At 42.4% G+C, this 25,266-nt stretch overlaps 1 protein-coding gene across 3 annotated transcripts in view; it reads right to left on the bottom strand.

Annotated features, from left to right (window-relative positions):
- Window positions 1–25,266, bottom strand: part of FGD3 (FYVE, RhoGEF and PH domain containing 3) — a 50,663-nt gene that overhangs the window by 22,206 nt on the left and 3,191 nt on the right. For 2 of the 3 annotated variants that reach the window (XM_080625678.1, XM_080625677.1), the window contains exons 3-13: window positions 18,725–18,814; window positions 17,403–17,539; window positions 15,363–15,519; window positions 11,752–11,890; window positions 10,854–10,912; window positions 8,628–8,774; window positions 8,013–8,105; window positions 7,478–7,557; window positions 7,018–7,048; window positions 6,401–6,502; window positions 2,647–2,709 (exon numbers count right to left, since the gene is read on the bottom strand). In XM_080625678.1, the coding sequence (XP_080481804.1) occupies window positions 2,647–2,709; window positions 6,401–6,502; window positions 7,018–7,048; window positions 7,478–7,557; window positions 8,013–8,105; window positions 8,628–8,774; window positions 10,854–10,912; window positions 11,752–11,890; window positions 15,363–15,519; window positions 17,403–17,539; window positions 18,725–18,814 (1,098 nt within the window). The remainder of the gene's footprint in view (window positions 1–2,646; window positions 2,710–6,400; window positions 6,503–7,017; window positions 7,049–7,477; window positions 7,558–8,012; window positions 8,106–8,627; window positions 8,775–10,853; window positions 10,913–11,751; window positions 11,891–15,362; window positions 15,520–17,402; window positions 17,540–18,724; window positions 18,815–25,266) is intronic. The other variant, XM_080625679.1, reaches the window with a different exon arrangement.

Raw genomic sequence — 25,266 nt, forward strand, 5'->3', positions numbered from 1 at the left:
GTTGTAAGTGACAATGCCAAATGCCTTGTACAAGTCCAGACAGATGACATCAGCTTGTCTGCCTTTATCCACCAACCCTGTAGCCACATCATAGAAGGCCACCAAATTTGTCGGGCACTATTTGCCCTTAGTGAAGCCATGTTGGCTGTCACCAACCACCCACTTATTGTCCATGTGCCTTAGCACAGCTTCCAGGAGGATCTGCTCCATGATGTTACCAGGCACTGAGATGAGACTGACCAGCCTGTATTTCCCCATGTTCTCTTTTTTTTATCTTTTTTAAGAATGGGGCTTATATTTCCCCTTTTCCAGTCAGCAGGAACTTCACCCATCTGCCACGACTTCTCAAATGGCTTGGCAACTACATCTGCGGGTTCTGAGGGTCTGCATCTCATCAGGTCCCGTGCACTTGTGCACCTTCAGGTTCCTTAGATGTTCTCTCTGATCATCTACAGTGGACAGTTTCTTATTCTCCCAGTCCCGGCCTTTGCCTTCTACAACTTGCTTGAGGAGGCTCAAGCTCTTGCTGGTGAAGACCAAGGCCAATTCTTGGCCTTCTCCATGTCCTAGGTCTCCCATTTCCTTCCAGAAGGGGCCCACATTTTCTCTTGTCTTCCTTTTGTCACTAACATACCTGATAGAGGCTTTCCTTGTTGCCCTTGATGTCCTTGGCCAGATTTCATTTTATCAGGGCTTTTACTTTCCTAACCTAATCTCTGGCTCCCTGACAATTTCTCTGTATTCCTTTCAGGCTATTTGCCCTTGCTTCCACTCTCTATAGGCTTCAGCGAAATGCTGTTCGTATGTGAGAAATTAAATTATATAGTCTATTTTGTACTTTGTAATGCAGCAAAATTGTTTAGTTTGTTTCTCTATTTGCCAATGTCATACATGCAATGTTACATGCAAGACAATCTTCCCCTGGCTTGTACCTTCCTCATGCAGGCAGAAGTTTGAGCAAAAGTTTTTCTAGCAGTGCAGTGCAGCAAACAGGGACCACAATGCTGTAGAGCAAGCAGACTACACTTCCTGCAGCAGGTTTCTACTGTCTGGTTGTGCTAACCTGCAACACTAATGAAACCTCAGCAGCCTCTTTACCAGACTCAGCAGAACCACAGGAAAGAGACGTTAGTTTGCTGACCACCACCACCACCAAGTGGTTTGCCTGTGGAAGTTGTCAAGCACAGAATGTGCTCGTTCTCATGCCCTCACTGAGATGTTTCTAAAGGGATGTCATCATTAAAGATTAATAGTTTCTAAAGCTGCAAGTAACATCTGAATCCATGGCTCATGCTGATGTTATACATTTGCTCCAATACAGCAGAATGAGACCCCAGAATCAATACTACACAATTTGTGACGTTTTCAGCTGTGTTTTTTGATGAAGTCCGTTTTTAGTGCTACCTCAGGAATTATTTCTTTTTCAAAAACACCCAACTTACGTAAAATCACTTCCTGTACCAGATACTCTGTGCAAATCACTGACAACCACTTATAACCAACTACAAAGACCTGGTTTTTAAAATTTAATTACAACCAGAATTAACATTTCCCTAAGAAACTTGAGACTAAAAAGGATTTTTCTGTTTGTTTTTAAATACTCTCAATCAGTAGCTAGCTCACTGGGGCATCTGTAACTCACTGAACAGGGGCACTGATCACAAAACTGACTACAAATAAAGAAAAAAATGCTTAGGGCAAAGATGATGTGTGAACAAACAGTAAACAGCAAGGAGCATGCTAATTACAAACACTTATTTTTAATAAGCCAGAGGCCTGGAGGAGTCCGCTGAGTGGCTCCTTCGTTACTAAAAACATCATGCTAATACCATATATCCTGTAGTATGTCTTCACAGATAAGGGGTTTTTGGGTTATTGTTCCTTCTTTTGGGGATTTTTTTTCAGTAAACTCATCTGACCTTAATGCATTTCCTGAAAATCTGTTGTTCTCAGAAGACATTTTAGAAGGGAGAGATAAGAACACTAAAAGATAGACCTTATCAGGACTCAGAACCTCTGGCTTGACTCAGCAGCAGTCACAGGCGTTGTATAGAGCAAAATGAAAGAATACCTTTAAAAGCATATTTTGCTTTTGCAGCAGACAATCACTTACAGGCCAGAGGTGTATGAAAGTACCATAATCTCCCCCTCTGTATTGGCAGAAACATGAAAAGCACACTATGAAAGATGTGTTAATCAAAATCCAGTTCTGGAGATGAGATCCTGAGTTACACAGTATGACAGCATTAAGCAGATAGATTTCCTTGCCTCTCCTTGCCCACCCTCCCCCTAGCATTCACTGTAGTTCCATATCAGAATTTAAAACCAAACAAACACAAACGACAACAGAAAACCCCAACACTACAAAAGTACCAATTGGCTTTCCTCAAGCTGGGTACCCTGTAACTAGGTTCACACACACGTGCAGCATTAATCTGCAACAAGACGATTTCAGTGCACTGATGCTGCAAACTGTAGCTGTGGGTGCAAGGTAGCCAAGATGTTAAGGACAGCACAGCTGCAGCAACAGACAGCAGAATACACGCCAGCACACTGAGGTAGCTCTGGGCTTTTTTCCTGCTATAAAAGAAAAAGAACCACCCACCCGCCCTACTCTACCCAAAGCATTAGCTTCAGATTACTGACCCCTCCAAATGCACCACCACCATCTGCTCCTGGCATCGATTCCACCGAGCTGGTGCTTGCTATCTGAGGGAAACAGAATGACACAGAACAATTTCAACATGGACATTCCTCCTAAAAGATACTAAACGCTGAAAAAGAAAACATGGCATCATTTGCTTTCAGCTCCTCATCCATTTGCTTGTGAATATACTTTAATTGCACATGTTCATAGCCACCCTCCAGTGCTGGGTTGACTATGAAACAGGTGACTTTGCAGATGGCACTGGATTGCCAAGCCTGCTCTTCCCTGCAGCCTGCGCCTATTCCCCACAAGCATCACAGAATATAAACAGCCACGTTTTGAATTCCATGTCAGCCCTGCAAGCCAGAGGAGCAGGTGCATTGCGTAGTCACCGCATTCTGAGGAGGGAGAGTATTTACTCCATTCAAATGGAGTTAAAAAGTTAAGCTTTTCTTAAATGCAATACATCTCTCAGTCTCTTACTAAATGCAAACTGGCACATATATGTATTCGACACATATAAAGGGCAAGTAACAAGCTTATGTACATCAAAACCATAGGCTACATCCTAGAAGGAAAACCATCTTATCTGTTATTAATTTACAAGGAGTTTTCTAGTTTACAGGTGATCTCAAAATATTAGACTCTTTATGATAAATTTTCCTGTTATTCCCATAGATCGTTCTTACTTTGACAATCAGAGAACATCTCCTATTTCGAGGTTATCCAAATCTACAGTGCATTTCTGCACTTCATTCCATTTGAAAGCAAAAGGGTTTAATCTGTTATTAGAAACAATCTGAACTGTAGCTTTGAGTAAGTGGCCAAATTGGAATGAGTAGCATTTCAACACCTAATTTATCTATTTATATACCAATACAACCAATCGAATCTGGAGAACAAGCAAATGCATTCCCTGAGACTAGGGCTGTGCCACCCCTGGAGCACTTCCTCAGGAAATTTAACTTAATTAAAGGAAGCATCATGTACTCAACTGTAGCCAATTACTTCTGCCTCCACACAAAACCAAAAACCCGATGAGCTTCACATTATCTATTCTCCAGTCCTGGGGAAAAGCGCTTCCTTCCACGGGAATCCTAACCAATCCAGGTATTTAGACCTCTCTGCCTAGTAAAAGGACATGTGTGTGCTGTGACACTGGACTTGGGAAGGGAATGCAAAAAGAGGAAAGAAAATGGGATCTGAAAGAAAGATCAAGAAAACTCCCAGCAAGTTTAGGGGAAAGGGTAAATATTTCTAGTTGCCCATTCAGATCCTCATGCCCTTTTAATATTTATTTGGAATAATGTGCCAAAAATCAGATACCCTCTACTCTTAACCTGGAAGAGATTTCAGAAGGGTTTCTCAGAACTACACCAGACCTAAGGGGAGGAACAGAAACAGGGGTGGGAAATCATGATGATTTAACAGGATCTAAAAATCATGATTTAACCAACAGAAGCACACCTACGTCTCAAATCTTTGGGATGCCACTTCCACAGAGCTCAGCTCTCTGTGGCACTTTTCCTTGCCAGCTTTCTAAGAATGCACAAACTGGGTCCTTCCCCCACACAAACCTCCAACTCTTCTAATATCAAGCAGTGATAAGAGAGATCCTTTTCCTCGAGAACATTTGTAGATGGATTTAAAAACCCCCTTCACATACCCTTGAAATGCTACAGATGAAAATGGAAAACAGGGAAATGCGTGCCCTCTTTCTGAAGCAACCAAGCCACAAAAGGACCCTGAAGACTCCTGACAGGACTTCTTTAAATAAAAGACCACTACCACAGTCACCCTGCCAGGGCTGCCTGGCAATGACATCAAATATTCACCTCTTCACAGGTGGGAGATTATTAATTGCTGTGGATTATTGCATAGGCATAATCTTAAGACTCAAATGTCAGATCTCTGCACCTCCAAGAAACCACATGTCTTCTGGAGGCAAATTACAGGCTGAAGATGAACCCTTAATGCTTGGATGAGCATATGTAAATCAGCAGGGAAAACAAAAGCATGCTAAGAGTTGCATGCAAAGGCATGCACTGGTCATGCAGCTAAAACAATTCATAAGCACTGTAATGTATCAAATGTACAGCCAAGGAGAGAAGAGCAATTTGGCTATTTTTCTATGGGCTTACTAGAACCAGAGTCCAATTTCTAGTAGCTGTTACATATCCAGGCTGGAATCCCTGAGTGCATATCTATTTCTTGAGTCATGAGAGCAAAAAAGAGAAGATTACTGCCATTGTTTCTCTAAAGCACATTGCCCAATATTCCATAAAGATGACTGAATACCTCTGGTGGATGCTGCCCACTGCAGCATATCGCTACCAAGAACACTTTCAGTATTTGTTCAGTTTTCATTACAGAACTACCTTTATCTCTGTTTAAGTGACAGCAATTCTGACACATTTACCCATGGCATCAGTTTTCAAAGCTCATTACCCAGATAAGACAATCTCCTAAAAATGCAGCATTCTGGCAGAAAAGAAATTAAGGTGTGTTCTGCATTAATAGCCAGGAGATAAACCAGACTTCTGCTCTACTTGACCTTCATGAACCAGTGGAGCATAAACATGTGGCTACACCATTTACACAGAAGCAAAATAAAATGGAATTTACAAAGCAAGATTGAACAGACACCATGTCTTAACTGGATAGAAAGAAGTGTGCTTATTAGTTTGCTTATTAGCAAGGGGGAATTTTTTGATCAGAGCACCCTGGTTCTGAAGGCAGCCCTGAGTTAAAAGCAGAGGCATGAATCAATTATTTTCCACCTTTTTGCCTATTATTTTTATCTGATGAGTAGTTGATGATCAATAAGCTAGGCCATATTCTGAAAAAGGCTCATTGCTGGCTGCTGTCAGCAACCGGATCATCTGCTGGTTTGTGACGGAGGTTTCTGATGATCTCCGTTGTCAGTCTGATTAATGCTGGGATGAGAGGAATATCTGACATCTCTCTAGAGCCCCCTGGGAAATCAGCTGGATAAAAATCCAGCCTTACTGAGTCACTGAAGGGAGAGGTTTCCAAATGGTTAGACACCAAAAAAAAATAAATATGGAAGATAAAATGACCCCCAAGTTTAACTCTGCAGGTGGTCCTTCTCTCCCCACTCTCCAAGATCCACCAATCTGACCACCAACACACACCACAGTGCAATACACTGCAGATGCAGAGAAACGAAATAAATTTTAAGACTGTTCTGCGTATTTAGTTGAAGAGTATCCTTCCTGAAATATATTTATTACCTGTAAGACAGGAACTTATATGATCTTTAAGGTCCCTTCCAACCTTAATCATGCTATGATACTATGATTTTAAGATCCTTTTAAAAAGCATCCATTTCCTTTCAATTCTTTAAATAATAATAAAAAAGCAATCCCAAAATATGTCTTTGAGGAGATGGGAAAAAGTAATGAACAAAATCTCCCAGGCGAACAAACATTCTTCCAGGCAGCCAACCACTCATAACACGGAAGAATTACACTTGTTATGCTAAATTAGCCACTAGTCTGGAAAAAATGACCAATAGGTCTCTTGCACTGAATTACCCTGGGTAATTTATTCCATACCTGCACGGCTACGTAACTATGGCTGATATGCATTTGAGAGCCAGAGAAATGGAGCTGTACTGTAATGTAATATAAAAATCAAGAACAAGACTATTTTAAAGCTAACTATGTTAAGTCTACTTTACCGGTTGGTAAAACTGATAGCAAAGAAGGAGAATTAAGCACTTGTACTTACAGAGGAATCTGGAAGATGCTCCTCCTCTTGAGAAAAAGAGCTATTGAAAGCTCTAAAAGTCTCACTGTTCTGTTTGTGCTTTTCAATTGTTGCTTGAATGACCTGAAACAAAAATTCCAGCAAAGATGAGAAGTGTCATAAAAGGAGCCTTGGAAAAATTCTCTCATAGGAAGATGGTTAGGGTTATCATTTTGGTAAAAAACCCTTACGCTTGCATACATTAAATGGAAACTTCAAAACCTTAATAACTATGAGCGGTGCTGTTACTGCACTACTGTTCAAGTTCAAAACCAACAGAGCTATGAGGCAATATTCTCTGTCAGTCAGATTGCAAGAATATACAAGGCTAAACTGATGTCTCAGTCTCATCTCTCACTGGGCTTGAGGATGGCAGGAAATGGGAAGCCATTTGAAGCACCCGTACACTGCCTGGGGACAGTGGGTCAGCAGTGGGAGCCTGCCTGGGTCCACATTTCTGCATAAGCAGCTTCACCAGGCTGGACATCAGCTTCCTCGCACAGCTGCTTTCATGCAGAACCCGAAAAAGATCATTTTAAAAACAGCAGGTGCTGATTGCATGGCGATTTCCACCCATTCTGTTATGGTTTTGCATTAACCTGAATCCATTCTCTCTTCTCCTCTTCTGTCCTGTTAAAACAAAAGAAAAATACAGAAAACATCATAATTCTACTTCCAATATTCTCAGTAAATTCAATTCACATCTTCACAGCTTTATACACATCAAGATTTTAGCTTTGCTCTCCACCATTTTATAAACAATATTAATAATTACTGACCTCAACCACCACCAAAAAAACGCCAAAAAGTTTGAATTACTAATACAGTGGAACCTACAAGTACTACTAAAAACACTGGTAGCATTCAATGAAGCAAATCAGCATAGCAATTTAACACACTGATTTAGGACCAACATATTCCCTTGCATATGGAAGTTATGCATCTCTGGTGCTCATCTCCTGGTTTAAAGCTATGTCATAGTAGCACAGCCATATCCCCTGGATGGTAAATTTCTACATGAATATTCACAAACCCTGAAAGACAGAACAAGCACCATACCTGGCCTGTAGTTCCAATGATCTCTTTTTTCCCGTTATTGAAAATGTATGAGCCACATTTTGCTTCGCAATTTCTTGGACCTGTAAAAAAAACACGTCAGCTTCTTACCAGTCTCCGCTGCTTTCAATCAACTTACTAATATGGTCATTCTGTGAAAAACTTGGCAGAAAGAATCACTCAGAATACAGTACAGAAGTAGCAAAACCAAAGATTGTTTCCACAATTACTTACTTGTCTTGCTACAAAACTTGTGAATCTGTTTCCACAACCCATCCCCTACAGCCGTAGGGGAAAAGGTGGCTCCTGTATCAACTAGGTGATAAGAGAAGGCTTTCAATCAAAGCATGGACAGTCACTCTTTTCTAATCCACCTTTGGATAATTACCTCATAATAATCCCCCCCAGGAGATTCAAAGCTGGATTTTAGAATTTTATTATATTTCTGTTTACATATGTTGTTATATTTTGCATTGAGGAGGAAACTGATGCTATTGAGTGTGGAAGCATTAAAACACAGGAAAGAAGAGATGCAAACCTGCAGTCCTGCAATGTCCATCTTCTCCCGAACACTGAACTTCTGGCCTATCAGCCTCAGTTTTGGCACACAGTATAGCACCATGCTGTTAAACTGTAACAAGGGAAGATTTTAAATGAAGGGATTTCATGCATTCTGGCCGTTTAGAAGTGGTGTGTTTTACTTTGCAGTTCTCAAGAAGAGATTTAAGGAGTAAGCTAGGTTCACAGATCATTACTTGAGAGAAGTGGACAGACAGAAATGTGTCAGCCAGTCGCTTTTGCCTTCTCCCCTCTCTCTGGTATCAATTTGGCTGCTCTGAAGGCAAATGAGAGCAATTCTGTGAGTGCCAGAAAGAGCTGGTTACCTTACATGGCAAGGTGGTCCTCAGGCAGCAGCCTCTGAGGAGGGAGGTGGGAAAACCCCCTTTAAGGGCTGGCAAGCCATCAGCAAAGGCACAAGCATGGAAGAAGGAAGGAAATCTTCAAGGAAATAGCATCCAGAAAACTGCTGCTCAGAGGAAGGAGTAGCTGGGCTCAGTTGGTGAATACTTTTTTTTATTTGAGAATAGAGAGATGGAAATGTACCATTTCAGAGCACAACTCTGAAAATAAGACAGCAACAAGAAAAACTCACCAGGAATAAATATCTATCCTGGGCTGTGCCATTCTTTGCAGAGAGTTTCTGTATGTGTCCTTCTTTAATGAGCTCGTTGGCTGGGTTAACAATATCCTCTTCACCACCAAGTCGCTCATAGACTTCCAAAAGCTTGTGCATCTTTTCCTGCAAGTACAAAGTGAAGTTTCACTTCTTGTACTGTTGCTGATACAATGGCAGTTAGGTTTCCATCAGGAAGCATGGTCATATTCTGCATTTCTAAGCTAAGTCTAAAACCACGGCTATATGAGGAATGCTGCAGTCTTACACAGGGGCCTCCATGGCAAAAAAAGTACCTCTGAAACAGGCAAAGCCAAAATGCTTAAAATATAGTTTTAATGTCATTCAGGCATCCTTATGTCTTCATCAAAATTCTCTATGAAGGGATCACTTTTTCCTTTTCAGCAAAGCACTGTTTCCACTTATGTTAAGTCATCCAAATATTAAAGTCAAAGAGGCTTTCACAAGTCAAAATAAGAAAGGTGTGTAAATCTTGCTACTAAGTTTTGGAAAAGTTTGGCTTTTAGCCACAAGCTGGACTGATGTGCTCCAAATGGCACTGCCAGCAATTGTTCAAAATGTGAAGACAGAGATCCATATGATTATACCCAAATATATGCCCAAGCTCATTTCTAAATCATACCTCTACCCATCTATAGATCAAGCTGGAATTTCAGGTCTTTACACACTCTGTTTATCACCCTTTGACTTGAGAATTTTCACCACAAATACACATCACACCAGTTCCTGTCCTAATCAGTTCTTCTGACCAACGATTAAAAGAATGAACAATGAAAGAACCCCAACAAAAAACCCCAAACAAAACCTAACCATTAACATAAACTCACTGCAAAACACAATGGATGGTGGGCGGCTCTGGACTAAAAGCAAGTAAGGAAATCACCTAAACCCAAAAGCACGCTTTTTGCACCAGATGGGAGGATGAGCAAGAGATGCCATTAATTTAAAGACAAACAAAAACCAGTGAACTTATTGAGCTGTTTTTTTCAAGGGGGAACTAGAACACCAAGAGCAGTTCTGTGAAGTCAAACCTGACATTCTTACTCAGATATTTTTCCTTCGAGTCTCTGCTCAGGTAAAACCTGAATTACAGAAGAATTCAATGTAAAAAGAAGCCCTGATTAGAGGCTTCAAGTTCTTATCAGAAATAAACAGGGGGTGCAAAATTATTGTAGCAGCCTTTTCCAATAGGTTTTTGTGTACTAGCAGAAAAAAAAATCCAACACAGAAAGCAACTAGTTGGCGGGTCCATATTCGTCCTGTCTGTGGGGGTACTGTGCACAGTCCCCAGCAAAGTAGTTGTTTAGTGCCTAAAACCGGAAAAATTTCCATCAAAATATATCCTTATCCAGAGAACACACTAAATGCACATAGACATAGATGGTTTCAAAACTGGTTTTCACCGCGACATACTGAAAACACAGACATCAGATGGTTACTTCCCTATAGCAGCCACAGGAAATGTTTCATGGTGTCCCCATCAGTAAGGGGAAGGAAGTAAGTGTCTGATAAGGAAGGGAACATAAAACTAAGACGCATAAGTGGTCAGTGAGTGTTAAGCTGGATATGTAGCATTTCAGATCAATTAGATACAAAAGCTCCCAAGGCACCTGGGTGCACAAAAGGGGTATTTGTAACTATAAAGTCCATTTACTTTAATAGTAATGCACTTGCTATTCTGGATACAAAGCACATAAAGCTAACATTCAGAATCCCCACAGTCTCAGACTGCCCAGCTTTACAAGTAGAGCTTACCAAAGCTACTGACACATACTAAGCGCACTAAGATGAGGCAAAATCAAACCAAAACAACCTCCAGTCTGGCGAATTACTGTAGGACAATAAAAACCAGTGAAAATGTGCAAAGACACCTTTTGAATGGATACAATTGGAATACTTTCAACGTATTTAAATTAAAAGCAAATAATGAGTTTCATAAAGACCTCCTTTTTCAACCCACTGGGTCGTTACGGAGCAGGAAAGTGGCCCAACAACCCATGGTAAATGGAACAGGATCATTTATGATAAAGACAACTCAGATATCCAACTGATGTTTAAAGCCTGACTCACTGTACTGGAAAATTCAACCCCAGTCTGCTTTATTGAGCCTGTTGCAATGGGGGACCATTGGTTCAACCAACTGTTTCAGTCAGATTACAGTTCTATTATGCAATTCCTACTCACCATCTTTCGGATGGCTGCGTTCGAATGGTTTGCTGCTGTAGATATGAGCTCCAGTGACTCTGCAATAAAGGTAGCAACAGTTATGCACTCTCCAAAATATGTCACTTAACAACAACTTAGGTTTTTTTTTTCACCCCTCTGATTAGTAATTTTCCTGCAAAATTCCTGTTGCAAAAGCAAGGACTGTGTATTTTTTCCTTCCATGAAGTAAAGGGAATGCTTTATATACACAATCACTTCTGCATGTTCAGCTGGCCCATGTGCATCTAAGTGTTTAATCTTTCTCTCCTAGAAATCTAGGCAAGCCAAACCACATAGTGGCAAAAAACGCAAACACCTTCTAGGAATCAACCTACTAAAAGTTAACTTAAGTTTCACTTAACTTGAGTCTTCACAAACACGTTTCTAAGAGTGTTTTCCCAAAACAGGGCTTCTGTGCTGTAACATGAAGTAACATGAACCCTGTTTTGGCTGAGATCACAGACTCCAAGAAACCAACACAAGTCCATTTCTCAGCAGAGTCTAACCTGTTTTGCTGGCAAGCATATGCATTTAAGGCCATTATTATATTCTCCCTCTGGGTATTGCAGAGAAGTCCTCCTGTATTTGTCCTTGGCCATACAACGGATTAAATAAAAATGAGATATATTCTACCATTACAAACTCCAATATTTTGTCACTGTTTATTTGACAAAGCTCCCTTTATTCCTAGAACTAACATATTAACCCTTTTTATTCTTTAAGAGCATTCAAAATCCCTTTGTGCTATGTTTGGGAATAAATTATTCATTCAGATCTCCATTTCAACCATAGCCCTAGTTGAAAGTATCTGAACATGTGAAAAAAAAACTCCAAGATTTTAATTGTGCTTATTATATGGAGAAGAGTTTACATGTACTTTCAGCATCTTTCCTATCTGGAGATTCTTCTGGAAGTTTCTTTAAATAGTCCTTTAGGAGAAGCTCATAACGAGGAATTCTTTGCACTGGTTCAAGCATGTGATGTTGTAATGTCAGGTTTCCACACACCTCCTGTTTCTGTAATAGAGAGAAAACAAGCACAGAAGAGTTTGTCTTTATAAGTAGAGGAGCATAAAACAGCTTCTCAAGCTATCATAGAATCATAAACTCATTTAGGCTGGAAAATGCCCTTAAGATCAAGTCCAACCATTAACCTGGCACTACCAAGTCCTCAACTAAATCATGTCCCCAAGGACCACATCTACACATCTTTTAAATACTTCCAAGGATAACTTGCATTTACAGGGACAGCCTGGACAGCCTGTTCCAATGCCTGAGCACCCTTTGGGGAAGGAATTGTTCCTCAGCTCCATCTAAACCTCCCCTGGGGCAGCTTGAGGCCGTTTCCTCTTGTCTCATCCCTTGCTCCTTGGAAGCAGAGCCCAGCCTCTCCTGGCTCCATCCTCCTGTCAGGCAGTTGTAGGGAGCAATCAGGTCCCCCCTGAGCCTTCTCTTCTCCAGACTGAACCCCCCAGGTCCCTCAGCCGTTCCCCATCACACTGTGCTCCAGGCCCTGCACCAGCTCCGTTGCCCTTCTCTGGCCCCGCTCCAGCACCTCAATGTCTCTCTTGTAGTGAGGGGCCCAGAACTGGACACAGGGTTCAAGGTGCGGCTTCACCAGTACCTCATCCTGGCCCTGCTGCCACACTGGTACTGATACAGGCCAGGATGCTGGTGGCTTCTTGGCTACCTGGGCACAAGCTGCTCCTGTTCAGCTCCATCAATCAGCACCCCCAGCTCTTTCTCCATGAGCAGTTTCCAGACACTCTTCGCAAGCCTGAAGTGTTCCAGGGGGTTGGTGTGGCTCAAGTGCAGGACCTGGCACTTTGCCTTGTTGAACCTCATCCCACTGGTGACACCTCATGGGTCCAGCCTGTCCAGATCTCCCTGTAGAGCCTCCTGTCCACCAGCAGCTATCAGAGCTGATAGGTTTCATGTGAACCTTAGTCCCATGTCTTGCATTGTCTGCAGATATGCAACAATCCTCTTTCAGATCTTGCATGCTCCTTCCCAAGCTCAGAAAAGCTCTTTCCCTCCATGGCCCTACACAGCATTTTTCCTCCCAAAGACTATGTAAAGTCAGAAATCCCAGAGGACTGTAGTGCTTGCTAGAGCTTACAGCACAAGCAGCAGACAAACTGCTCAGACATCCCCTCTGGAGAAGGAGCTGCCTCAAATTCTCTTCTTTTTTCTTTCCATTTGACCAAGAAGGGGGAAGGTTTGAGACTGCCTACACTAACTACTACCCAATAAGGCAGTGATCTGCTCTGCTTGCAATGATAGAGTACTGCAGTGTACTTATTCTTCCTGCGTTTCTCATTTCTCCTCTCCTCTTTTAAACAGAAATGCTCATTCACTTCATATGGATCCTTTAAAAATAAGTTACTTGCTTTAAAGCACACAGGAAATTTCTGTTAGTGATGTAATCCAACCCCTGAATGCCACATCAGTGTGTTAACCACACACATGCTCTTCTCCATAGCATTCATTTTACGTCAGCTCACTAATGCCACGTGTTGGTCTGTTCTACTATGAGCAGCCCCTCAACAATCATATTAATTTCAACATGTTTTTCTCAGAGAAATGTGCTCGCTTCAGGTATTTGCAATTTTCCTCATAAATATTACAGCCATGACATACTGCTGGCTCACCCAATTCCCCAGGCAAAGCCTGCAGTTACTGAGTGTCTGAGAGAAAAGGAAAAGCTATCTTTCCAGAAATTCAGATGTAAATTGCTGTTAAAACTCTCTTGTCACAGTGGAGCAGCATGAACAATATTCCTGTTTATAGGAGATAAAGTGAAATTATTCTCTCTCAGTGTTTTACAGAACCACATTTCCCAGAAAAGGCAACTGGGATGGAAAGAATCAGAGATTCCAGGAAGTACTAAAAAAGTCATGGAACTTCACTACTGCATATTAGTGCTTGGTTTATACTCCCAATCCACTTACTACAACCTTCTCCACTGCCTTTTTATTCCAGCAATAGGATGAATCTTAATACTGAACAGCAATAAGGAAGCAGAGGAGGAAGTCACATCAAGGCTCACATCAGTTGCATTCACATGCCAAGGGTATCCCTACCTAAAAAAGCCAGCAGTGACAAAATAAACTGTTCAAAATAGGAAAAGTTTAATGCTGTGCAATTTTCTAAAGTTTACAGAGTTTACACTGCAATTCACTTCCATTAACAGCTTAGGTGGATAGTTTGTTACTGAAGGACCACAACAAACTTCAACTGGTATTCTGAAAAGTAACGGTGACTTTTGACAGCACAGAGACAGACCAGATGAGTGAACTAAGTATTCCTGGTCAAATCTTTGCCTCCTGCAGGTATGGGCATTGACAGAAGCAAAAGGTGCTTTGATGTTGCCACTAAAATAACCTACAGTGAAATCCTGCTGTCGGTGAGGTTCAGAATGACACCTTCCACATGCATTGCCTGCACTCACACTGTCTCACAAAGTCTTGCTCAAGCAACAGCAGAAATGGTCATGGTCTCAGGCAGCTGCAGACCATCTCTGCAGACTAACAGCTAACACACATGGCTTGTGTTGGTAGCTTGGTGGTGAGAAAAGACAGGGTGGGAAGATGCCAAGCTGGGTTCATACAGAACAAGGTTAAGAAAGTGCCATGTGGAGTGAGTCTAGTAGGAGAGAAACTTCCCCAATCCCTGCTCCTCTAAGCCCTGACCCTCCATGCAGGGCCTCTCTCCCTGATGCTGCTGGGGATTACTTGATTCCTGACAGCTGGCCCAGCCACAATCCTCCCATTGAGGGCAGGCAGCTGTGCTCCCTCCTCAGCTTAACCCACTCCCTGCCAGCTCGCCCTTCGCAAAGGACGGTATTTGCTTTCCCAGCACAGGCAGAGATGCTTGCAAGTGTGCTGGAGCCTGCTTCATCCCTTCAGCTGGCCCTCAGCCTGAGGGTAGAAAGAGGTTTCACAGATACACCAGCATCCGCAGAGCTCTTCCCCCCTCCCCACACAGCTTTTTGTATAATTAAAACACATGAAAACCCATGATAAGCATCTTCCTGCAGAGCTGTGAGCCCCAAGAGCTGTATGCCACTTCCTGAGCCTCACAAAAATCAGACCAGCAGCACATGCTGCGGGTGACACACTTGAACTCAAACACACCCACCTCAGAATGGAAATGTATTTATTAAAAAGCAATTAAAATTAGTGATGAGGAAAAGAAATCAAAAAGCATTTATAAATGGACACGTTCACAGTCAGAACTGCCGGGCCAGGAGCAAGGGTTTGTTCTGTGACTTCTGATACTCCTCTTAAATATATGAGCAGAAAAAAAGCTACCTATGTGAAAAATACGCGTCAGACAGTAAAAAGAGAAGAAACGACTGCCACTAAAAATGATGTATTCTTAGTATCAGAGCAGTGTTGTAGCTAAACACTGTGTGTCACATACTGGGAAAAAAAATAACTCAAACAAATGAATGAGGATCTCCGTATTATGCCAATTAACCACATACCTGTATGTTCTGAACAACATCTTTGAATGGAGAGGACCTCTGCATACATGTGTTCACCATGTCCATTGCCCTGTCAAAGTTCTTTACATATTCTCCATACATCTTCAGAAAAGGAGCAAGTTTCTGTAGGATATCTCCAAGCCGTGGGTTGACGTTCCTATGGGAAAGAGACAGGTAAGCACTGAAATCTCTGGAAATCAGTACTATCTTCTGAGAAAAACCACAACTGCAAGACTTTCACAATTGTCCCCCAGAGGCATAAGCACTTACACACATATGCAATGAAGATATTTCAGACTAATTTTAAAGTAATCTATGCCATATCCTAGATGAAACATCCAACATCAATCTAGACATACAGATGTTCTGCCCCCAGTGTCACTCTTGTAAGTGAGGATCAAATTCAAACTGACCACCCGTTGTTAAAGAGACTTCTATAGATGTCTGCTGTCCAGTGCAAAATCCTACAGGAAACTTTTACTTTGTTAAAATCATCTGTTCTACCACAGCCAAACATCTGAAGAGGTTTTAGTACGGAGAGATCACTCAGTGCAGCTGGGTAGTCCCAGAGACATGTCTTCTGCAAAATCACAGCTGGGCAGAGCGACAGCCATTTCTTCCACAGCTTTCTTCTCCTGCAGAACTCTTCAGCTATTGAACAAGCTTCTGCCCTCTCTGACTTCCAGACTCTGCAGTTTCCCTTCCTGTATTGCAGCTGTACCTGTAAGTGCCAAGTCAGATCCAAGGGTGCTGATACTCACTAATTCCTTCTGGTCACTGATGAACTATATGAAGACTGGCCTCAGCCAAGACAGATGTGAATTCTGGTCTTGTCTTCATCAGACAGGGTACTTGGAAAGGGGCAGCACTATCTGAAACTTCCACTGCAAGGCACTATGCAGTCAATGTGTCATCTCAAATCAAGTTTCCTACATCTGCCTTACAATTAACATTTCTACCTATTGTGAATGCTCCATCCCTGGCGGTGCTCAAGACCAGGTTGTACAGAGCCTTGGGTGACATGGTTTAGTGTGAGGTGTCCCTGCCCATGGCAGGGGGGTTGGAACTGGATGATCTTAAGGTCCTTTCCAACTCTAACTATTCTATGATTCTATGTTCTATGGCTGTATTTCTGCCTTATCTACAACTTTATGCAGCTGACAAATTTGAACTGGTATTTGACCTTTACTACTCATTGAAAAAGAAAAACGAACTCCAAGTTACAAAACCAAAAAACGAACAAAACCCTCAAGCCCCAACAAACAAACCCCCCACAAAAAAAAAACCCAAAGAAACAAAACCAAGCAAATAAAAGCCAACCCAAAAACTAGAACTACACCTATTCTCTCGAAGAAAGCAGGTATACATTGTAACCAATACTATTTATTATCTTCCAGAACAAAAGACCAACAAATTCTGGCGTAAAAACTTACACAACGCTGTGGCGCTCAACAACAGAAGTGGTTGTGTAATGACATAAGCAGATTTATAGATATGAAGTCATCCAACTCATCTGCCCAGATTTTCCACTGGTTGACCGCTATAATGCTAATTTTAACATTAAATCTTATATAACCACAACAAAACTCAAAAAAACCCCATGAAGTGGCTGTTTCTGGTGACACCTCCAAAATGGCATGTGAGCCTGGACTGTGACATGATAATGCATTTTCCTGCTTTGAGAACTGAGGTTCTTTAACACCTCAGAGTGGGGCTGAAATACTTTATCTAGGGAGCCAAAACAAGCAATTTCCTTCCTTCCCAATACTGCAATTTCATAGTACTGCACTAACAGGAGAGTGGCAGTACAGTGAAGAAAACAGCTCTGGCAATACTTTGGACTCACAATGCACTCCAGATTTTGAGGGCTCAAGTCTATTCCGGAAGTCAGAGATGCTCAAGGGACTCCAGACTAATGTATTAAATAACAAGTGAGCTGCTGCATTAAACAATTAAAAATCTGGAAGGAGACGAGGCCTTATGGTTGCTCTGGCTTCTTGAAAATGCATTGTTAAAACAATTGTAATGATAGTTACCCACCATTCTTGTGTAATTCTTGTTTTGAGCTCAGGAAGAAGAAATTGTCCATGGAAACAATAGATGGAAGAAATATTTGAAAAGATGCCCGTGATCACTTCAGATGAAATACCTGCTTCTGACAACTTAGTGCAAAAAACCTGCATAAGACAACAAGACAGTACCAACATATTTACAAAAACCATCCCTGGACATGCTGGGTTTAGATTGCAGTATTACAAAGCTGACTGCCTTAAAAGAAAGCTACAACTTTTGACTTCTGGTAGTCATTCCTTGGGGTCTTTCAGAAGGTTCAGAAAATGTAAGCCCACTGTCAAGTACGGTTAGATTTGTGACTCTAGGCCATAGTGATATGGGTAAATCAAAAAGATTGCAGCTAACAAGAAGATTGGACATCTTGTACTTAGGAGTGCCAGTTGCAAAGAACAACCAGTCCCTGAAGAACACTGACACCTATCTCCGTGAAGCAAAATAAACTACGTGATTATTTTGTTTCTCTGTGTACTGAACAACAGGGAAAGACACCCACGATTTCTAAGGTCCTGAAACAGTCTCTGATTATCCAAAGCCAACATTGCAAAGTGTTCCACAGAGTCCTATAGTCAGAGGGTAGAGTGCTCTGCAAGTTACAGCTTCTAACAAGATTTCTAACAAGGTGACAATTTTCTTCCTGCCCTGGTTTTAACAAGCCCTCAGTTAGCAATGTGACTCACACCCAGTTTTACTCCTTTCCTGCACATTCAGATTTGGTTTTTTTTTAATTTGAGCTAATTATAGAAATGCTGGAACTCTGCAACTTGCCTTGGTGTTTATGTGGAAGAAAGTTCAGGCTCATCACATCAGCTTTACCTTACCCCATGTGTAAACATGATGGACAACAATTACGAAACACAGTGGGTAAAAAGAACCCCTAATTTCTGTGAGCCTGGGACTTACTCATGTGTCCTGATTTCAGTAAAACTCAAACCTCTTGCACATTACAGAGCAATCACTGATTTCATAATTTCGCAGCGCCTCCAGTGTCCCTGTGATTTCCTCTCCACGTACACCCCAGGGAATAACCAAATGTTGATGGTATCTGTATGCCATTGGGCTGCTGCTTTCCCATTCTTCTTTCCAACATCCTCATCATTGGGTTCCAGCTCTGGGATCCCCCTTGCCAAAAGCTCTCCTCTGAGACCCATGGCAAGCAGCCTGGCAAGCAAACTCCATCTCCCACCTCTAAACAGGGGTTTCACACCACTGGGCTATAGGTTAGGGGATGAACAGGAAACATCCCTGCTGCTCACAGAAAAGAAAGCAGAGTTTATTCAAAATCAAATTACCTGGTCCAACAGATGGAGTCTTTTAACATACGCTTCTTCCGTATGGAGCAGTTCATTTGCGATATTGAATAGCTTTTGGGGCTCTGTACACTGAAAGAAAAAGTTACAAATAACACAATCCATCCGCACACCTCCAAACCTAAGTTTCATCACCTCTTCTCTTTTCCATTTTCTCAATGGGCCAGATTCCCTGCCAGCAGAGACACCTGAAGTGAAGGATGGTAACACATTTCAGAGTCTGCTCCGCATCCCTCATCAAAGGATCTGTTTGCTCCAGAGGCATTTTTAAAGCTTTTTTCTGAAAGAGCAATTAGTAATGCAGTCAATGTCTGGTCAGCATATCACTTGAGTTCATTATGATTTTCTGTAAGGAAGCAGAAACATCCTCTAAATCTGGAAATAAGTTTATATTTGGTAACTAAGGCATGAGAGTATAAATCAACTGTTCTCCTTTTTGGATTCAGGTCCTGGGGCTAAAAAGAAAGCTAGAAACCAGACCAGTTTGGGCACAGGTCTCTCTCCCTGGCCAGCACAGCATTATTCTCCCTGGTGCATTTCTGAGATCTTTGCACAGCTTTAAAGACCAGCCAATTCCCTGGAAAGAATTTTCTGGAACAGAACCTGAGTCATTCAGTGAAGTCTTTCATGAAACTCCTTTAAAAAAATTAATGAGAAAGGATTAATTAAAAAACCTGAATGCAGTTATAAAGCACTGACTTGATTCACAATTTAGCCAAAAGCTACACAGACTCCTCGCTCTCCAAGTGCTTAAAATACTCAAATTATTAGGATACAGGCTTTAGCTTTCTGACACACTCTAGATACCTTTTAAAGGGTGCAGGTTTTTAATGCCATGCTTACGTATTACCAAACCAGTCAGAGCTGAGGGCTGGCTGTTCTGTGGTCAGGAATACAAACATCTAAAAGGAGCAGCAAGGATGATCAAAGTAGGGAAATTTTACTGGGCTGGATCCACAACAAAAGACAACTGCCATGAAGGTAAGAGAGATGTATAAATGACCAATGGAACAGAGAGCAACAACTGGGTGCAATTATTCACTATTTATTCCACAGGAAAACTAAAGGGCATCAAAAAAAATTACCAAAATGCTGCTTAAAGACAGAGAGCCACTTCCTCAAGTGAGATGTCACTGCAGACAAGCAGGTTCACAAAAGGACTGAACAAATCCATGGAGCAGAAGTCCAGCTGAAGTCTGTTCAACTCACAGGGCTGCTTCCCATTCAGGAAGCACCTGGGCCTCTCACCAGGAGCAGAGCTTTCCATCCCAAATGCCCATCTCTGTGTGCTTGCCAGTGCTTGTGTCAGGCGCTTCTAGACATAACTCTGAGGGCCATCACCAGATTGTCAAAAAATGTCAATTGAATGCTCTCTTTGAGCTTCTTCAACATCACCTTCTTGTGTTTCCAAACACAGCTGACAAGAAAATATTAAAGTAACACCCCCACCCCCTCGCCTCCCTTTAGGCAAACTGCAATACAACCGAAAAGACCTCTAGGACTCTTCAAAGCTAGCCAAGAATTCAAACAAACCAGACCCACAGTTACCCTACATGAAATGAGATACCACTTAGCATGAACTACCCACAGTTCCTTGATATAAGTATTAATTGTAGAAGGTGAACAGCTTTTCTGAGTTTAAAAGTGCATCGGTCTTCCTTTAAAGCAATCCCTCTCTTCCTAGGCACAAACCTGGAGATGGGCAATCATGCCAGGAATAAAGCTTTGGCACATACTCTGCTTACCCCACTACTCAAATTATTTCAAGCAAATTCCAATACTGATATTAAGATATCCTAGCAATGTACAGAACATCCTGCTCCATTCATTCATGTGATATATATTAATATTTAGGAGAAAAGAAAAAAAAAAACAAAACCCCAACATTACAGCTTAGAATGAAATGCATTGCTGGCCATTCAAATTCCAGTAACTGCAAGAATCTCTCAGTGAGAAAGAATTTATCTGCCAGTCCTGCAGGGCACAGAAAAGAGCCCGAATGAAAGACACTGATGGAGCAGGCCAGCACGCCAGCCGCCAACAGCATCTTTTGAGCTTTTTGAATTCAGAATCTGAAAAATCATTTCCAAGCAAACACATTTGTTCTCAGAAGCAAATCTTTAGGCAGCACAGCCACTTTCTAACCTCTGGACCTTCACCATCTGCAACGAAGTTTGTATTTCCAAAAAAACCTTGCTGACATCTGCTTACATACTAAGTAGCAGCTAAACAGATTCTCAGCTTGAGCTCAGTTCTAAAGAGACTCTATCTGCAGTTGCTGTCTTTGCTAGGGGCAGCGAGGCATTTCTCGGACTAATTTGCAATGTATTTGCTTTTCAATGGACAAAACATTTTAAATGAAACAGCAGATAAACGAGGGTGATGCAGTCCCATTCTTCTCAGGATACTCTGTAGCACAGCAGGACTGCTTCAACAAAGCCTGAGCCACAGTTCAGTTCACTATGAACGGGGTATTTCATGGTCTGTGTTTTCTAAAGGAAAAGTAAAACAAATTTGCAAACTCAAATGTAGATTATATCCTACTCTGCCCAATGCATCTGCTGACTGAGCTCTCAGCATAGCCATGGCATACTTTGACTGTCCTCCACAGCTGTACATCACAACCGGACCTCTACTGCAGAGCCTTGTCAAAATTGTTTCGCTGCTGAATTCAGAAGAAAGATGAGAAAACGGAAGCAGGAGGTGTTGACACAGACATGACCCGGCTTCAGCGTGCGCTTGAGCCCAGAACCCCCCTGTGTGCTGGGCTGCACCCCCAGAGCCTGAGCAGCAGCTCAGGGAGGGGATCCTGCCCCTCTGCTGCCCTCTGGAGAGACCCCCCCTGCAGTCCTGATCCACCTCCGGGGCAGCAGCACAAGAGGGATGTGGAGCTGTTGGAGCGACTGCAGAGGAGCCCACAGAGATGCTGCGAGGGCTGGAGCAGCTCTGCTCTGGAGCCAGGCTGAGAGAGCTGGGCTGGGTCAGCCTGGAGAAGAGAAGGCTCCTTAAAGGGAAACCTTCCTGTGTCCTTTCAGTACTTAAAAGGGGCCTATAAGAAAGATGGGGAGAGACTTTTCAGCAGGGCCTGTTGTGACAGGACAAGGGGTGATGGTTTGTAACTAAAAGAGGGGAGATTCAGGCTGGATGTGAGGAAAAAAATTGTTTACAATGAGGGTAGTAAAATGCTGGCACAGGTTGCTCAGAGAGGTGGTGGTTGCACCATCCCTGGACATACTCAAGGCCAGGCTGGACGTGTTCTGGGCAGCCTGATCTAGTTGAAGATGTCCCTGCTCACTGTAGGGGGGTTGGACTGGATGAGCTTTGAGGGTCCCTATCAACCCAAACTATTCTATGATCCTATTCTATGACTTCACACCACAGAAAGCTCACTCCAGTGCTCAAAGCAACATGATGCTCTTTCACTTCTTTGTGGAAGGTTCAAAAACTCATTTCCAGCTGTTACTGTCCAAAAGACATTTTAAAGAAAAAGGACCTTCTTTCAAAGGTCAGATACACACCAGTGGTGGGAATGCACCTGTACCTCAAATACCCCAGTCACAGACACAGATTAGGCCATGGCACATGCTGAGCTGCCTTGTGCAGTCAAGTGCCCTCAAGTGCGTTGCTGCTTCCTGCAATCCTACTCACCTACAGGGCTGATCCCACTGAGTGCACCCAAGCCACGGAGCCCTGGGTGCAGAGACTGACCCATCTGTTCCAAAAAGCAAACTGGAAATGAACATTTAAAGTAATAAACAAAGGCTTGATAGGAGGAAGCTTAAGCAATACCCTGCAGCAACCACTGTTCATACAACTGGTTGTGCACAACCACATTCAGTATTTAGTCAGCACCTCTACCACAAGGGGCTTCCAAAGAATCCTGCAGGAAAGTTGCTGGATACAGCTAAGGCTAAAATCACATATAGTTACGCTTCAAAACCCCACCAGCCACACCTACAGAGAACACAGACAGTCCTAGAAAGACGACAGACAACTTCCTACTCGAAAATGCTGAAAACAATACAGAAAAGTTGTCCTGTGCTTGGTGATCATCTTGTGTATTGAGATCTCATTTTCCTTAGGATATTTTAAGAAAAGATGATGAGAACATATCTGATTTTTCTTAGCCAGAATTATGACTGGTTAAAACATTGACTTATGTAATTTTTTTCTCAGCATGTAGATACTACGCAGAGATAATCCCACCCAAAGGTCTGACTTGCAGGACGGGAGGCCAACTTTTCCAGCACAAAGAGGAGTCAAACTCCAGCCACATCCAGGCAGAATGCAAGCATGTGTCAGGGACTGTGTAAGGCCCACGTGGGACCTCATTATTACTATTTTGCACAGCAGGAAGCAGGACAGATGGAAAAAGGCATTTTTTGGTGATTATTAATGAGCACACATCTAAATAAAAAGATACGAAGAAGTGTTAGCCATCTCCATAGCATTACTCTGTTGCTCCCAGGTAGCCAGCAGAAGCCTTGGGTATATGACTACAGAGCATGACAGCCCCTCAGTCTCACTTTCATGCCTGGTTTTTTTTTGTAACCATCAAGGCTAACATGCCCCAGTTTCCGGAGCTCCTGACATTTTCTGAGACATCATCAAAACGAATAAGCTCCCTTTGTTCATTTTCATTGTGACAAGAGATTAACTGGAAAGCTCAGTAAGTCACTCCTGAGCTTTTAAACCATATTCCAATAATTTTGAGCTAATAGTGAGACCAGTTAAATTGTGCCGCAGACTCCCAAAGGAAGCCACATCACACTGTAAAGTTAAATAAAACAATACAAGTCCTACATCAGGCGGCATTGCCTCACCAGCCATGGGATGTGTGAAAGCTTGGGTGGTGGATGGGGAGAGACCTGAAGCAGAAAATTAGTGAGGAGAGAAGCAAATCTGATTTTATTCCCCTACTTACGTTTATTCATGAGCTTCCCTTAGCTTGACATACTAGGAGTTACTGAGCCATCACTAAATCATTCTGCAGCTGTACTTCTTATGCATCTTCCTCCAACTATAACAAAGCTTTCTGGAAACCTGCAGATGTAAGGAGCCCTTGGTTATCCCTGTTGTGCAGTTGCAAAGCCTGGTACTAGGGGTAGCACAGGGGACACAGGAAAAAGATGCTGGCTCCTGATACAAAACTTTCTAGGGGGAGCTGGGGTCTCCCCAGCCCTCAAGCCAGCAGCTGGTGCTGACTGCACTCTTCTCTTGCTTCAGGCAGGACAGGTATCTTGTTTTCCGGAAAATTCCCAGTTTTGTGATGTGAACTTCAGCCTAAGAATAATCACAGAACAAGTCAACTTCGAATGACAATGGCTCTCCTTGCTGGAAGCTATGGCCCTTTACCTTAAGCCTTGGTCCATAGCGCCCCAAATCTGCAGCAGAATTGAAGGTGAGAGCAGGAGGATGATGTGCACATGCACATTGGCTTCACATGCTGCATCCCCAGAAGAGAGCACAACCCTTATGCTGCAGAAAAGGCAGCAGGTTTCTAAGCCTTCCCCCTCCACTCGGCTGCAAACCCAAGCTAACAGCATCAAAACTGCCTTTTGGAAGCTGAAATCAACTCAAAATACAAGGGAAAACCTGAGGTGCATCACCTAAATGCACTTCAGGAAGGAGAGTAACACGAGAAAACAAAACGAGAAAGATCATCCTCTAGAGATACCTCTTTTATAAATTCACCAAGCATCCTGCAGAGAATTATGACCTCATAACTCTGTGTTTTATCAGCATTATTTCATACTATGTGAAGGAACAAGACTTAAAGAACAACCATCAAGACTGATGTATCACAAGACACTGGCATTTGCCAGCAAGTCACTCCTTAATCACATGGCAAAGTCTTCTGCTTGGCTTGTCACAGCCAGTTTGATACTGCATTCCTACTCCAAACAGTAAATTTAATTACCAGATTAAAGATATTTTTTGTTTAATTCAATGCATTATTTTCTTGCTGGCATGTTACCACTAAAAACCAATCTTTTAAATAAGATTTCAGTTGCACACATGCACATAAATTATGCATATAAAATAATTACAGTATCTCACAGTGTGCATATACGTGTATAAACACACACAAGGAAAACCAACAGCAGCACGCAAGAAGCCTTGCACTGTGATGGTGATGCTGCCCATCTGAGATGTAAAAAAGCTTTCACTGCAGACTACTGAGGAGATAGAGGGTGTCAATGGCTGCATTAGATGTTGTGTTAATAGATCATAGAATCACAGAGTGGTTTGGGTTGGAAGGGACCTTAAAGCTCATCCAGTTCCAACCCCCTGCCATGGGGAGGGAAACCTTCCACTAGAGCAGGTTGCTTCAAGCCCAGTCCAAACTGGCCTTGAACACTGTCAGGGATGGGGTAGCCACAGCTGCTCTGGGCACCCTGTGCCAGTGTCCCACTACCCTCATGTACCCACCACTCCCATAATTTTACAAGTGCAGATGTGGATAATACAAGATACTGTATTAGCAATAGATGCTAATAGCAAGACGTTAATTGGAGTCTTCA

The sequence above is a fragment of the Psittacula echo genome (assembly GCF_963264785.1).
Source record: "Psittacula echo genome assembly, chromosome: 9".
NCBI classification, from domain to species: Eukaryota; Metazoa; Chordata; class Aves; order Psittaciformes; family Psittacidae; genus Psittacula; species Psittacula echo.